At 47.8% G+C, this 16700-nt stretch overlaps 1 protein-coding gene across 4 annotated transcripts in view; it reads left to right on the top strand.

The window, feature by feature from the left end:
• The window catches only part of FRMD5 (FERM domain containing 5), a 281834-nt gene that overhangs the window by 228755 nt on the left and 36379 nt on the right, over positions 1 to 16700 (top strand). For all 4 annotated transcript variants that reach the window (XM_065559122.1, XM_065559119.1, XM_065559120.1 and 1 more), the window contains exon 7: positions 1398 to 1485. In XM_065559122.1, the coding sequence (XP_065415194.1) occupies positions 1398 to 1485 (88 nt within the window). The remainder of the gene's footprint in view (positions 1 to 1397; positions 1486 to 16700) is intronic.

The following is a 16700-nucleotide window of genomic DNA, read 5'->3' as shown; positions in this document are numbered from 1 at the left end:
AGCATGGTTCACATTTATTAAGAGGGAAAATAATGGAGATGGTCTTAAAAATTTATTAAGCACTATTAGAGGCATTACAACAAAAATAGAAATATTCTGGAAACAGGGCATGGCATCTAATACCAAACCTCTACTTGCTGAAATAGGAACATAATAAAACTGCCTAAAAAAATTACCAAAAGTGCTTTAAAATGTAGATAATCAAAGAAGAATAAAAAACCTGAAATCTTTTTTTATTCATCTTCTCCACTGAACATCCGTCCGATGAGATTTCAGACTGAGGTCTCGACCGTTTGTAGAATTAAAGAAAGGGCCTGACGTGGTCTCAGTGGCGTGCTGGGAATATCGTTTCCCAACAAAGGAATGTCGTTAGTTTGTAACAGAAATGTCTGGCTCAGGCAGTTTGTATCAATGGATTCCTAATATCTCCTCACGCGCCGGGGCCCAGCTCAGGTGGAGTCTCTGACTTTTATGTATTTATTTTGCTGAGTCTTGAACTCGCCCCAGTTTAAGGGTTGATTAAAGATCCCATGGCTTTTTCTTATCGAGCAGGGATGGTAACTATATTTCATCCTGGATAAATATAGTCTGCCTTCCTAAATTCCCCCTGCAGTTTCAGCTGTCTGCTCTATTATTCACATCCTATTTTGGGATGAGGTGCTGTATAAAAGTAAGATATCCTATTATGATATTCCCATTATACCAGCTGTATCTTTGTTTACGACATGTGACAAGCCACAGTCTACTACACTTCAAGTCCATTCTCAAAACTGTGTGAAGGTGACCCAGGCAATAAGGTTTGCAAGGTTGCCGGCAAGATAAGACTCCAGAATGGGCGTCCTGGAAACCAGAGCTAGTAAAGCTGTTCCTGTGGTGCTGGGGGAAGGAGTAATGCGCTGTCCGTGGTCCGGAGATAATTTATTGAGCTTGCTTTTACCAGCTCTCGCACTTCCTAAGAGGGAGTTCGGTATTTGTTTTTAACCTCAGACACATGTATCGATGTTACGTCATTTGATGTGACATCATAAAAGGGACCTGAAAAACTGATATGAAATGGGCTGTTTTCAGTATATAATGCTCCGCAACCAAGTGAACTGCTTATCGCAGCCTGGGCTGATTGTATTTAATTAAACCTTACCTTGTGCAGAAGCTCCTTTATTCTGTTCCTTCTGAGTGTTGGGAGCCTGTCTTCTGTACTGCTGAAGTCCAGCTTGCAGAACGGGAAGGACAGGCTTGAGAGCCGAGTCCTTTTACACGATCCTGTTTTAGATTCAATATGCTGGCTGAATGAAGTCAAAGGAATCTGCTTGATTTGATGCCCGGTATTGCTAATGGAAACAGTGAACGTAATGACTGGTCCTGATGTTCACACCTTTCCCTGATTTTCTTTCCTCCAGTGGTCAGACACCAGCTACTTCAGAGTTAAATTTTTTAAGAAAAGCCCAGACCCTGGAGACATACGGAGTTGACCCACACCCATGCAAGGTAAAGCTCATCTCTAAAAGCTTTTTTCTTCTGTTAGATTTTCAGCCTTGCAGATGACTAGCAAATGACAAGTTGCAAAGGTTACATTGATTGGTTCCAAGTACAGCAATTTATCCTTGCCATCATAGTGCCTGACATGGCATTTGCAGGGCCATGCGATAGTGACATGTTCTGTATATGGCATGCAGGCCCTCTTCAAGGGATAGGCCTGATTAGCGGCCCCTTTGATAGCTTAGATTAAAAATGGCATAAAGGTTTGGTTCTGGGTGCTGCTGAGAAATGTAGCCACCAGAGTATTTAAGGAAACTACAGAAGAACCTCAGAGTTACGAACACCTCGGGAATGGAGGTTGCTCGTAACTCTGAAATGTTCGTAACTCTGAACAAAACGTTATGGTTGTAGTTTACAACCGAACACTGCCTTAATACAGCTTTGAAACTTTACTATGCAGAAGAAAAATGCTGCTTTTAACCATGTTAATTTAAATGAAACAAGCACAGAAACAGTTTCCTTACCTTGTCGAATATTTTTTTAACTTTCCCTTTATTTTTGTAGCAGTTTACGTTTAACACAGCACTGTGCTGTATTTGCCTTTTTGGGGGGGTCTCTGCTGTTGTCTGATTGTGCACTTCTGGTTCCAACTGAGGTGTGTGGCTGACTGGTCAGTTCGTAACTCCAGTGTTCTACTGCATAGGAAAGTCAGTTTAAATGAAGACACGTGAAAGGACAATGTTTAATCATCCTTTACAGCAACATTTATTTTTGAGGAAATGACAAAATGTGAGAGAGATCCATAGGTATTGATCCGCCACAGATGGGCTCAATTCCCAGCGCTCCCTGGCCCATAATTTAGTTTTTTTTACAAAATGATTTTTATTGACTTTGGTAACATGGTCATTTCATTGAGCTGTGATGTGTCCCATAGAATTCCATTGCATGTTTATGAATGTGTGACAGCGTAAAGCAGACAGCGAATAAGTGCGTGACGTCAGTGTCTTTACCCTATGGGGGTCTCCCAGTTATTTAAAGTGAATTTATACAGCATAAATGCCTGACAGTGCAAGTAAAAGTGCTCATGTTTGGGCTGGGTTGCCTGCCCCATTCACTGGCATTGTCTTGCCCTGTGTTTTGGATTTATGAAGCAGTTAGCACTTACTACAGAGAGAGGCCAATGCAGAGTTGGGACAAATGAATTACTTTGTCAGCTCAGTTTTCTTGGTTTGCCAAACGACTGTCACCTTGGGCCGTGTTAACCTAGTAGCCCTTGTCTTTCCTGGCTCAGCATTGGCATTCCCCACAGCAGAGCTGTACTTTACATGTTCCTCGCCTTTAGGCTCCCTTATGCTTGTCCCTTTCAGAAACGCTTATTCCCCACATCTGCTTAAAACTAGCCTGTCCCCAAAGAGTATTTCTCTAGCTGTCGCCTTGCTCCGGAGGTGGATATTCAGGGTGTCACTAGTTCCAAACATTGCTGAGAATACCAGGGCCACTGGTTAGGGCACTAGCCTGGGACGTGGGAGCTTCAATTCCCTGCTCTGCCACAGACTTCATGTGTGACCCTGGGCAAGTCACTTAGCCTCTCTGTGCCTCGGTTCCCCCTCTGTGAATTGGGCTAGGGATAACAGCACTGCCTTTTTCGCAGGGGTGCTGTGAGGGTAAATACATTGAAGCTTGTGAGTTGCTCAGATACTGTGGTACCGGGGACCATGTAAGTACCGAGAGTAGGCAGATAGTAAGACAGCTGGAGGAGTTTCTTGAATACTCTGCTCTGTTTGACTGTGGGGCGCCTCTGCCCACCATGGTGGTGTTGAACTCCATGGATAGGATCAACCAAGTTCAACGCTTGTTAAGCCCCAAACTGTGGTGGACTCCCCCTTCAAAGGCCTTCTTTACATTAGCCTTTTGTCCTTCGATTTTCCCTCTGTTGCTATCAGCTGCTCAGCTTCTCGGTGGGAGCATCCCTAAAAGTGCTAGTTTCTGCCATTGGTTGGGCTGAACAGCTGAGAGCAGCATGGAGGTGCCACCTGCGTTTTGGACACTATTCCAACTTGCCCTCTGAAAGCAGGCCTACCCCGCAACCTGATACGTAAAACTCCAGCCGCTGCCGACACCTCGTCTGCCTCAGCGAGATGGAGATGAAGCAACATTAGCAATAGTGGGAAATCTTAGGGACCATTTCCTAGCTGAGAAAAAAAAATCTTATTCTTATCTTATTAGTGGAGATATCCCATCTCCTAGAACTGGAAGGGACCTTGAAAGGTCATGGAGTCCAGCCCCCTGCCTTCACTAGCAGGACCAAGTACCGATTTTGCCCCAGATCCCCAAGTGGCCCCCTCAAGGATTGAACTCACAACCCTGGGTTTAGCAGGCCAATGCGCAAACCACTGAGCCATCCCTGCCCCCAAAGCCAAAGTGAGTTCAACCACACTTTGTTAAAACAGGTTTAAACTTATTTGATCCCGGGGAACCACAGAGTTCAACACCCATTGAGGGGTCAGGGGAGCTGACTCTGACATAAGCAACATCAACAACAGTCAGAAAGCCTGCAAGCTGTCAGTCACTCTGCACCCTGGTGTCAGTCAGTCTGTGGCCAGGATGTTTTGTTGGCCTGTAGGGTGCTGGATGCCTACAGAAGGCGGCTAGTTAACCGTCACACTTGCCAACATCCAGCAGAGATAGTGAGACGCTGCACTCTGGTGCTATCTCAAATTCTAATCAGGAGCCGTGACTATGTGGCTGTAGCCAGAGTGGAAAAAACATTGAAGTCAATTACACTGATACCCTGATGCTGAATATGTGAGAGTCACTAAGAGACCTTATTACAATGTGCCACCAGCACATAAGAAGAGCAGAGACATTAAGAGAGTTGCTCTGACATTTTCTTATTAGCTAAATAGAGTTCACTTGGGTAATTTTCTGGCCAGCATCCACATTAATGTTCCTACTAGAAGAAATGGAAGCAGCAAGAGAGATGCAGTGTAATAAATAAAAATGATCTCTCTTATCATCGAGAGCATTACCAGGCTGGTAGAATCTGGGGCATGCTGCCCCCCCCCCCCACTCCTGGGAAAAATGAGAAAAGGGGAATGATACCGATATAATTAAATAAAATCGGACTGGTCTCTGCACTGATGCCCAGTCTGATCAGCTACCTAATTTAAGGAGGAGGAGATGCCATCATCATCTACTAGTGATCAGACTCCGATCAGCAGAATTCCAGAGGTATTCTCCTTCTGCACATTCAGCTCTTGTTCCCTAGAGAGGAAAAGCTGATTAACTGATGGTGTGTCATTCCCGGTTCCAGAAGAGCTAACGCTGGTTCACTTAGAAGCAGGAAGGGTTGTTTTTTTCCTGGGCTAACAACCACCTCCAGTGAGTCACATTTGAGAGACTCAGTTATGCAGGTGCTTGATACAGGAATAAACACGTGAAGTATGGAGATGGTTTGATTTCAGTGGAGTTCTATTGGAACCCTGCCTTCCCAGACAGGTTTTCAGACCTCCCTGATTTTCTGCCAGCATGCTGGCTGGCTTCTGGGCAGCCCACGTGCCAAAGTGCCCCAGAGATAACCCCAGGGCTCCGAGGGTCCATGGCTCTGGGGCAGCCAGGGCTCCATCCCCTTCACAAGGAATCCTGAAATGTTTAGTTTTCGTTCCAAATTGGAATGGAACAAAATTCTGGAGTATCGAACCCCTCCCTGAAATGGAATGCCCCCTCTCCGCACAGCTTGGCTTTTAAGTCAGTGACTTTACTGTCCATGAAGTAATTTGGAGATTTGACCTAAGGATTAAATCCAGTTTGGCACAGAGCTGAGGCATCCTGCAGAGACTGTCTCCTGTGGTATCCAGTGGCACCTCTTGATGGAGTCTCCTTGATATTCAAACATTGGTCACCGTCCTGCCCCCAGTGAGGTCAGTGTCAGGACTGCTGTACACTTCAGAGGGAGCAGAATCAGGCCCATTAACGTACACAATCTGCACTTCTACAAACTGGCAGTTTTCCGGCCTCTTGGTCTCTCAAACTCCACTTGATTAAGTTGTCCAGTGTCTGGTGATAGTGACTATAGAGAATTCACTGAAAGAGCCTCACAGTTACTTTCCCCTTTCTCCCTTCCCACTTCATGGCCATCACATTTAGGGTATGTCTGCCCGACAGCTGGGAGGTGGCATTCCAGGATTGGGTAGATGTACGCACAACGGCTCAGCTTGAGCGAGTGCACGAAAAATGGCAACGTGGCCACAGGTGCATGGGCGGCAGGGGATTGCACTCGGGCAGCCAGCCCAAGCCACTGCCCGGGCTGCTGTGGCCACGGTGCTGTTTTGAAGTTCTAGCTCGAGCAGAGATGTTGTGTGTACCGCTGCCTGAGCTGGGACTCTATTCCCCAGCTGCTGTGTAGATGGACCCTTCAACTCAGGGCTCTCTGGTCATATCCAGACACTGCCGTCTGCACAGGTCTGACGCTTCTGGCTAGTGTTAACTAGAGACAGGAATTTTAAATCCATCCCATATTTAGACCTGATCTACATGAGAAAATTAGGTCAGTTTCACTACATTGCTCAGGGGTGTGGAAAATCCACTCTCCCCTCTCCCCCCACTACCCCCGAGCAGCATTGTCAAGTTGGCCTATGTCCGCATGTAGATCATGGAGGTAGATTGCCCCTGCTGATGGGAGAACCCCCCGTGTCAGTGTAGGTAGTGTCTACACTGGAGCGTTTTAGTTGTAGACAAACCCTCAGTGTCTTGGAACTTGTTATTTTTAAATCATTATTTTAATGAATGATGACGTGTCATCGATCCAAGCCAATGCTGGGCTGTTAGTCTGGGGGAAGATGAACGTTACACATCACTGGGACCGTGAGCTTTCATTTCATGTGACTGCAGCTTGGTTCTTGAAGCAGCAGTCCCTGCAGCCGGCCTCTGGCAGTATCAGTCATTGATATAAACGTTTCGGTATGCGACGATGAGAGAGAGAGACGTCCCCTTGATCTCGCCGCTGTGGAAATCTTTCTCTGGGCCTTCGTCCGTTGCCTTTCGAAGCCTTTCCTGTGAATTTCAGGAAGCAGGATCATGGTACAGTTGTTTCCCCGCTCCCTTTTGGGCACGTTCCCCAGCCTCCTCTCAGTCTCCCAGGCCTGTTCACAATTGCTTTGCAGCATTTCAAAACTCTCCACAGACTTGCTGCTTTTTCCCCCCACTCTGACCTGATTACTCCATTCACGCTCCTTAACCGGCCGCTCCAGCCTTGGCCTGTGCCCTATCGCCGTCCCCAACGGGGGGCCGCTCTTTTGCGGTTGCTGCCTCATCTGTCTGGGACGCTCTCCCTTCCTCCCTGTGAGACACGGGCTCACGTTTTCTCTGGTCAGTCCCACCTCTTCGGCTGAAGACACTGAATCAGTCTGCGGGCTCCTGTTGGAACGCGGCTGGGTGAAGTACGGGTTTTGTAACGAGCTGTGATTGCATGGGTTTGTAGCTTGGTTTGGTGAAACACGGCCAAGGTAATGGAGACAACTGAGGCACTTCAGAATCCTTGGGAAGGTGCCCCTGGATTTCTTCCAGGCTTTGCCTCGGTTTCCTCTTTGTATGCTGCATGCCAGCTGCAGTGCCAAGCCCTAGGTGGCAAAAGGAGGAGATGGTACACGTGCCATGGGACGGTGCCCACTTTGGAAAAGCACAGGGCCCGAGTCTCACATACTCAAAGACCATGTCTGTGCTACCAGTGCTATAGCAGTGTCGCTGTGTGCCGTAAGCATGCCGTGTCAATTCTTACTGGAGATGCAGATTACAGCCGTCGAAGGGGTTTTCCTTCATGTGCAGGAACTCCACCTCCCCACGTGACCGGAACGAGCTCGACAGACGTGTTCTTCCATTGACCTAGCTGCGTCTACACTGGGAGTTAGGTCGCCATAGTGACGGCACTCAGGGGTGTGGGTTTTTCGCACCCCTTAGCACCGTGGCTGTGTCAACCTCACTTCTATGTGTAGACCAGGCCTGAGGCCCATTTACATCACTCCTGTTCTCACACCCACTTTAAGTCCCCTTTATACTGTCAGAGGTGTGTAGATGAGAACCAGGCGCACAATGTTTAATTTTCTTCCTGGTTTAGTTTGTGACATTGTACCAGTAAAGGAGTTCACCTGAGCAGGTAGGGTTTTGCGAGTGTGTGGGGGCAAGGAGCCCGTAGAGGGAGCTAGAGTATAACTGATTGCTGGCAGGTTGTAGCAAGGGACCTAGGCTGGCAGGTAATATTAGCAGAGAGCCGTGTGAGCATTAAGGTCCTTTCTCCAACACACGGAGGGACAAGCTTTGTTGTAAAAGATTCTTACTGAAATAACACTGTTCCCTTTTTGTGTACTTCAAAAAGTGCGTGTGTCTGCCTGCCTGATTTGACAGGGGGACCCATCCTCAGACTGTCAGAGTGTGTGTGTGTGTGTGTGTGTGTGTGTGTAAGTAAGGTGCCCGGGGACTCGAACACTGTTTCACCAGTGACATTAGCAGTTTGGGAGCATTCCAGCAGGGGAAGTGGCTGTGTAATCTCGTCAGGGGGCAAACTCATTTCTAAACAAAACAAATTCTTTGAGAAGATGTGAATATGTTAAATCTTAGGAGTCGATAGATAATAGAAGAAAAGTGGGAATTAAACATATAAATCACTTGGCTTTTTACGTAGTCCTTGACTGAAGAATGTATTCAACAAGCAGGCAGAACTATGGGAATGGTCAGCAGCGTGGCCTGTGTGAAGTGTCTTTTTCGATTATCCGTAGGAGTCAGGAATCACGGGAGTGGAATATAAGAGTCCGACTGTGAAGATCATCTCTTTTCTGCAAAATCATCATCATCATCATCATCAAAATCTCTTTGTGATCCAGCTCCGTTCCCAGTGACACTCAAATCCCGTCTCAGTTCAGTATGCTAAATCTTTATGGAATATTCCATTCTGCCAATCCCCTCCTCTCCCAGAGGTTTATAGAGATACATTAAACATTAGATGTGAATCAGAGGAAAATTAAAATGGGACTGTGCTGTGAGAAAGCATTTATCATATTGGGCTGCTGTGAGATTTGTTGTCTGACAGGAACAGTGCTACATCACGGATGGTGCATTTAATATTTAATCTACTATTTAAAAGATGCTACGTTTAATTTATATTAATGTGGACCATTTTCTTTCTGTGACTTATATGTTTAACTTCTATTTTCATTTTTTGGCTGCATCCCAATCTTAGTTGAATTGTTTCAGAACGTGTAAAAAAAACAAAAAACCCCAATAGCATTTCCCCTAATCCCTTCCCATCCAGCCAAAGTGCTCAGGGCACCAAGCCAAGGAATAAAGACAAAGTGTAACCATTTCAAAAGTGCTTATGTGATTTAGGAACCTAGATCCCATTGAAAATCAGTAGGACATAAGAGTCTGTGTGAGGAAATCCGGCCAGGGCTGCCATCCTTGCTCCTATCCCCTTCTCCAGCCGAGGCGATGCAGCCCAGGTAAAGGGGATCGACCTGGCATCCTTCTGTCCCTGCAATTTATGGCTTCCAGGGTGGTCCTCTGACATAGTGTAGAGCAGCCTTGGGAACTAGCCCTGGGACCAGGGGAAGGGAACGGTGGCACGAAATCACCTTTGTATCCCCAAATCCTGAGCTGCACCCGACACTTCAAGGCTAGATCTTGGGATCTGGCCCGTGGTTAGGGAGTATTCTCTGTGTAGCAACGCTTCCGTCCTGTCGGAAATAGAGCCTGGTCACAGTGGAAACACACAGAGATCTTTCCACTTTCTCAAGCCGTGTCCAGAATCTCAGACGCGATTAGTTTGGGGATTTATGTGTCGCTTTGTGCAGGAGATTGGGTTGAGGTTGTTCGGAGAATGCTTTTTACTTTTGACCATTCACCCTTGTCACACTGAGATGGATTTCACTCTAATCTGGATTTAAAACCAATTTGTTCACTACTCAGATTCTCGTGATCTAATCAGAGAAACAAGCTGCCGGTATGGCTTTGACATGTATTTCAGGTGACGTCCTCTCTGCTGTGTGGGGCTGAAACACAAGGACAATAACTGAGATTTGTGTTGAGATGATGAAAACACCCTAAAATGTTACAACTGTGCAAATCAGAAAGCACCGATAATGCTGTAGTCCCTGAGCAGGAGGTGGGCTCTGGGCTGCAGATCCTGGTTAGGGCTGGTGGAATCTCCCCACCCCAGCTTTGCTGATTTTTGTGTGTGCTGTTTGCTATCAAACCGGGCTTTGGTTTTGGGATGGATATTTGCTAAGCCAGTCTTGTCGCTTGATGTAAATATTAAGCAATCCTTAGCTGATGTAAATCAGCATCACTCCTTCTACCTCCATAGCTCACCTTGGGCATGACGTCTGGTAAGGACAGGTTATACAAGCAGTCTACTTTCCCCAATTAATGTGTGCTACACTGACTTATTCAGTGCACCCATAAGCATGGGGGTTGTCTCCTGCGTCCTTGCATGGCACGGTCAGAAGCCATCGCAAGCGCCGTGGGTAAAAATAATAAACCCATCACTTGAGTGGATTGATAGAAAGAGAAAGCTTACACCTGGAGCAACAGCTCAACACCTGGACACGGAATCAGAGAAAATCCAGCCTGTCCGAAACAATAGAGCTGAGACATCTTGGGATTTTAGCATGATGGCCACAAGAGCTAAACACTGACATCTTCATGTTCGGCGCCGTGTACATCTCTTGTAAATTGACTCCGAGCTGTAGTGCCTGCAGTCACGGGAAATGCTCCCCTGTATTCCCTGCATTTCATGGAGCAAATATAAGCCCAAGAGGTGCCTCCACGGCTCCGGCTGTTTCTGAGGATCTATTTCTGAAAAGCGCATGGGGGGCGTTTAGGGCGTGATGCTGTATAAAAGGGCGATGGCTGGCCGGGCTCACTGGAGAAGTGCGTGGGGAGCGAGCAATAGGCAGGGCTGGAGCACTGCACCACCAGCATGTTAGTAACAATAACCAGATTTACAGAGTTGCACTCAGAGTGAGCACCATGGCTTAGGCCTATAGGTTACCATTCTCTGAGCTAAAGGTAGCCAAACTCACCAGAAACTGGCCACGGGGGAGAGCCACAGCTTTATGGCCTGATCTCCTGGAAGCCCCGCGGCCCCTAATCCTCAGGCGTTGGGCTCTGGGGGGGCTGTGGGGAGAGATACTGGAGGATTGTTCTTGAGTAGCCCTCAGTGGGGGTGGTCCATAGCTGCGTAGGCTCCTCTCATGCTCCTCACAATTTCTCTATGGCAGTGGTCCCCAAACTGTGGGGTGCACCCCTCTTGGGAGGCACAGAGGAATGTTCAGGGGCACAGGGTGCAGGGCCCAGGCCAGCCTCCACGTGGGGCAGGGAACAAGTGCCCCCCAGCTCAGCTCCACTCCACCCCCTGATCCACCGCAGCCCAGCTCTGCCCCCAGCTGCAGCTCCACTCCGCCCCCTTCTCCACTGCAGCCCAGCTCCGCCTCCAGCCCAGCCCCGCCTCCAGCTCAGCTCCGCCTCCAGCTGCAGCTCTACTCCGCCCCCTTCTCCACTGCAGCCCAGCTCCGCCCCCAGCCCAGCTCCGCCCCCAGCCCAGCACCGCCCCCAGCCCAGCTCCACCCCCAGCCCAGCTCCACCCCCAGCCCAGCTCTGCCTCCAGCCCAGCTCCGCCCCCAGCCCAATTCTGCCCCCAGCTGCAGCTCCACTCCGCCCCTGCTCCGCCCCCACCTAGCTCCGCCTCCATCCCCTGCTCCACCTCCACCCCGCTCTGCCCCCAGCCCAGCTCTGCCCTCATTCCCTCTCCACCCCCTGGCTAACTCCGCCTCTAGCCCCAGCTCCTTCCCCATCCCCAGTTCTGTCCCCAGCTTCGCCTTCAGCCCAAGTTCCTCTGCTGAGCCGACTGTGCAGTAAAGGGGGGCAAGGACAGATTCCATTACGGGTGGGGGCGGAGGTGACGGGCAGAGTTTGGGCACCACTGCTTTATGGAACGTGGGGCAACCCCAGGTGTGATAACAGGGCTCGGATAGAACAGTGATAAGGGTCATGTATGTACCTCGGGGCGGGGGGGTATACGCAGCCCTGCCAATGAACCAGTGTGATGGAGACTCGTGACGTTCCCTGCTCCCATGTGGGCTTGTCCTGTGTAGGGGATCATATGGCCTTTAATGACTGCCACAGTGCCTGGGATTTTTGTGGGGGATTGTCAGCTGTTCTCAAACCCAGTGTGTTATTTGCCTGCGGTCGCCCCATGGCACTGTGCAGTTCTCTAATTACACGCCGAAGCTCTTCTTTGTAGAGGCATTGAGAGGTGATCTGTCCAATAGAAATAATGCCCCAAACAGCCGGACCCCACAGTGCCTACGTGAGCCTACAATGCTGCAAGAATGATAATATTTTGTCCAAGTTTCACCCCAATAGCACCATCCCCTCTGAGCTTGGCACAAGGTTGGTCTTGTGCTGAAGCCTGCCCGTGATTTCAAGAAGCAATTAGCACTGTCCGTTAAGCACTCAGTACTGTCCATTAAGAGCTTTTTGATTAGAATGAAAAATGGCTTCATTTCTGCGTGCTGTGTGCCAACAGGAGGCCTTCCAGGTTTGATATTAAAAACGTGAGAGCTCAATGACGGCTGCAATAATTGCTGATTATACGCGGTTATGAGGTTTTGTGATAAGGCCAAAAATTCAGATCCGGATTCCAAGTTCCAGGGCGAGGAGATCCATAGGCTAGTCTCGGACATTGTCTGTGCAATGAGTGAAGGATGCCAGCGGACAGCAGAATAACCCATCGGTGAGCACAACTAGCCCGCAAAAGTCTCAGCCGTGTCAAGAAGGGGTAACAGTGTAGTGTGATGTAAGAGGAATAGCTCGAGGGAAGGCATAGAGATGGTCCTCTCTCACTTGCTGTGGTGTAGATTTGAAGCCAAAGGAAAGTCTGCACCTTCTTTTACATTCCTGTGCTGCCGAGCCCCCAAACAGAGATCAGTGGATATTTGGTAGCAGTTACGATGTCAGAGTAAACTTTCTCCAGGGAGCTATCAGCAGCTTCCTGCTCTCATTCAGCAAGCAAAGGGATCTGGGCCTCTTCTGAGTTAACAATTACACTTCCCTCTTACGCCGAATTTAAATAAGGAGCTTTGATTTTGATTTTGCATTTAATCAAAGTGGCATTGGCTAATGGATTCAGATCTGAGTGCTGGTATATTGGCAGCTATTGATGTTTTTCCCCTTCATGAATCCGTGGTGTCCATGTTTTACACCCAGAGCTTTCACAGATGGCTGTCTCCGGATGTCGTATGCAGCCATGTCGTTCCCAGGACATTAGAGAGACCAGGTGGTGAGGTAATATCTTTCATTGGAGCAGCTTCTGTGGGGGAAGGTACCAGCTTTTGAGGTCCGTGTGTTACCTCACCTGCCTTGTCTCTCTAGAGTTGCCTGATAGTTCATAAATACGCCAAAGGAACTGTCATGTTTTAAGTAACATGTCTAAAAAACAGATGTGACCCTCCTAATGTAACCATGACGTCCTATAGCATCAGTAAATAATTGGGGCTTGAAGAGGTGGAATGACAGAACCTCTAATTCGGGAGCTTTTGCAAATATTCAGCAGCTGCAGCTGAGGACAGAGAAATCTTCTTCTGCGTTGGATGGAAATAGAGATCACAGCTCATGACATCTCAGCGGATTACTAGCTACACCCGCCTGTCCAATCTTAACATTGCCCCTTGTTATTTGCTGAGATAATAACAAGTTGTTGTTATGCATTGAATAAATGATATGCTATTTATTTAATTAGATCTAAAGATTTCAAAGCCAGCTTATCCCAAGAGTGCATTAATGTGTGACAGGGCTCCATACGTTTTCTGCCTTTACGGCCTTCTCCCTGATCCTGGGACGAGGGCCTCAGAGCTGCTGTAATTTGTACAATGTTGGCTGGGGATCACCAGAGCATGACACCATCCAGCAGTTACCCCCCGCTGTCCCTGTTGCCCCCCCCCCCACTGATACAAACAGATTGTATTGGGGCTCAGGGTCTGAGTCAATGTGCTGTGTCATTTATGCAGGTCTAAGTAGACCTTGCTAATGAGCATGTTTTACCTATAGTGTTTGCCGTTTAATGTTTGTCATTTTGATCATAAGAACGGCCATACTGGGTCAGAACAATGGTCCATCGAGCCCAGGGTCCTGTCTTCCAACAGCTGCCGTTGCCAAATGCTTCAGAGGCAATTAACACAACAGGGCAATTATCGAGTGATCCATCCCCTGTCCTCCAGTCCCAGCTTCTGTCAGTCAGAGGCTAGTGACATCCAGAATATGGGATTTCATCCCTGACCATCTTGGCTAATAGCCACTGATGGACCTATTCTCCAGGAATTTATCTAATTCTTTTTTAAACCCAGTTATACTTTTGGCCTTCACAACATCTCCTGACAAGGAGTTCCACAGGTTGACTATACGTTGTGTGAAGAAATACTTCCTTTTGTGTGTTTTAAGCCTTCTGCCTATTAATTTCATTAGGTGACCCCTGGTTCCTGTGTTATGTGAAGGAGTGAATAATGCTTCCTTAATCACTTTCTCCACACCAGTCATGATTTTACAGACCTCTATCATATCCCCACTTAGACATCTCTTTTCTAAGATGACCAATCCCAGTCTTTTTAATCTTTCCTTGTATGGAAGCTCTTCCAGACCCCTAACTGTTGTTGTGCTTCTCTGTACTTTTTCCAATTCTAATATATCTTTTTTGAGATGGAGTGATCAGAGTTGCACGCAGTATTCACGGTGTGGGCGTACCATGGATTTATATAGTGGCATTATGATCTTTTCTCTCGTATTATCTATCCCTTTCCTAATGATTGCTAAAATTCTGTTAGCTTTTTTCGCATGTTGAGTGGACGTTTTCAGAGAATTATCTGCAATAACTCTAAGATCTCTTTCTTGAGAGGTAACAGCTAATTTAGACCCCATAATTTTATATGTATAATTGGGATTATGTTTTCCAATGTGCATTACTTTACACTTATCAACAATGAATTTCTTCCACCATTTTGTTGCCCAGTCATACAGTTTTGCAAGATCTCTAAGAACATAAGAATGGTCCATCTAGCCCAGTATCCTGTCTTCCGACGGTGGCCAGTGCCAGGTGCGTCAGAGGGAATGAACAGAACAGGGCAATTATCAAGTGATCCATCTCTTGTCATTCAGTCCAAGCATCCGGCAGTCAGAGGTTTAGGGACATCCACATCATGCGGTTACATCCCTAATTATCTCAGTAATTTTGTACTTGGCCACTTCACTGTTCACCCCTTTTTCCAGATCGTTTATGAGCATACTGAACAGCCCTGGCCCCAGATCCTTGGGAGACTCCGTTATTTACCTCTCTCCACTGTGAAAACTGGCCATTTATTCCTACCCTTTGCTACTGATCCATGAGAGAAGCTTCCCTCTTAGCCCATGACTCTTTGCTCAAGAGTCTTTGGTGTGGGACCTTGTCAAAGGCTTTCTGAAAGTCCAAATACACTGTATTGACTGGATCACTCTTGTTCACGTGGTTGTGGACACTCTCAAGGAATTCTAGTAGATTAGTAAGGCATGATTTCCCTTTACAAAAGCCCTGTTGACTCTTCCCCCAACAAATCATGTTCATCTATGAGTCTGATAATACCGTTCTTTACTATATTTTCAATCAGTTTGCCTGGTACTGAAGTTAGGCTTACTAGTGTGTAATTGCCAGGATCGCCTCTTGAGCCCTTTTTAAAAACTGGCATCATATTACCTGCCTCCAGTCATCTGGTACAGAGGCTGGTTTAAGCAATAGGTCACATACCACAGTTAGTAGTTCTGCAATTCCATATGTGTGATGGGTTTGTCTGGTTACTTATGTGTGTGCTTGTCAGTTAGAGTGATGGGATAGGGAACCCTGGCATTGCGGCAGTCCCCAGCTGCTGGATTTGCCACGAACCAGCCCTGTTGTTTGGGGGAGGGCAAAGGTTGCTTTTGGCTACTTCTCTCCTCTGGGTCCTGTGCTGGGCTGGTGGGGAGCTGACTACAGCCTTAGCTGTGGCATGACTCCACAATAAACCAGTGACTGTGTCCCCTTTCTGCGGTCTCTGAGTGCAGCCCCTCAGGCCTTATGGCCTCTCCTGGCTCGACGTGCACTTCTGCAATTCTCCCACTCCTTGACCAGGGCCTAGGTACTACATCCCACCTATACAACTGCCTTACCCTACAGGGCTGACGGGGTTTGGGCACCTGCAGTTCTTCCTCTCAGGGGTCTGTGACCAGTGATACACAGAGTCCCAAAACCACCCCTTAAAACCAAGGTATTGTTTATTTAAAGCAGGAACAAAGCATTAAAGATGACAGGCTTTTAAAATCACAAACCGTCTATTACCTAGAGTCTCCCTATCCCATGATGGCGACCTAGCAGGCCTCGTGTTTCCACACACACACCCCACTCCCTCAGTGGGCACCAGCGACCGAGGCTGGTTCCCTCCTAGCTCTCTTTATCTCCCTGAGAGAGTGCTCCTTTTAAAACCCACCCGGGTTCTTTGTTCTCCTGTGTTTGCAGGGCCTTGGTAATCTCTGGCTGAGCCAGAGGTGGAGACAGAGCCATCAAAGCAAATAGTTCTGGCCATTATTAGGTGGCTATCTGGAGCCATTCATCTCCTTCCTGCCTGAATCCAGACAGGCTCCCCAATGTATTCATACAGCAAACCCTGTCCCGATAGCCAGGCCAACACACAGCGCTCAGACATGTACAGGGCGGCTCCTTGTTCGTCACAGCATTCGCACGGTGACAGCAGTATTGTAACCCTTCTGCCCATCTAAGTTGGCAGCAACAAGGGCCGGGTTCTGTAGCTAGGGGTTCCGTTTCAATAACGCAATGCAAAACCGGCTCGAACCCCCACCCAGTGACAATTACATACCACCTCCTGGGCGCCTCTAAGAGGCAATACTTCCCCTCTCGCAAGCACAGAGTCTGAGTGTAGCAGAAAATGTTTAATAACATGAGGTAAACGACATCAGCAATAAATAGAAAAAAAACACACCACAAACAGGATTCCTACCACAAACCATGAGCAAAAGACCCTCAGCAAATTGAGCCGTGTCCTTTCCCCTTAGTTCTTGAATCCAGCAACCCAAAGATCACCTAGAGTCCCCAAAGTCCAACACCCCCAAAGTCTCTTGGGTCCAGCAACCACCCAAAATCCCAAAAGTCCAACAAACCC

The sequence above is a fragment of the Chrysemys picta genome, chromosome 10 (genome assembly GCF_011386835.1).
Source record: "Chrysemys picta bellii isolate R12L10 chromosome 10, ASM1138683v2, whole genome shotgun sequence".
NCBI lineage: Eukaryota > Metazoa > Chordata > Testudines > Emydidae > Chrysemys > Chrysemys picta.
Note: the sequence above shows the minus strand (reverse complement) of the source record. Positions and strands in the feature narration are given on the sequence as shown.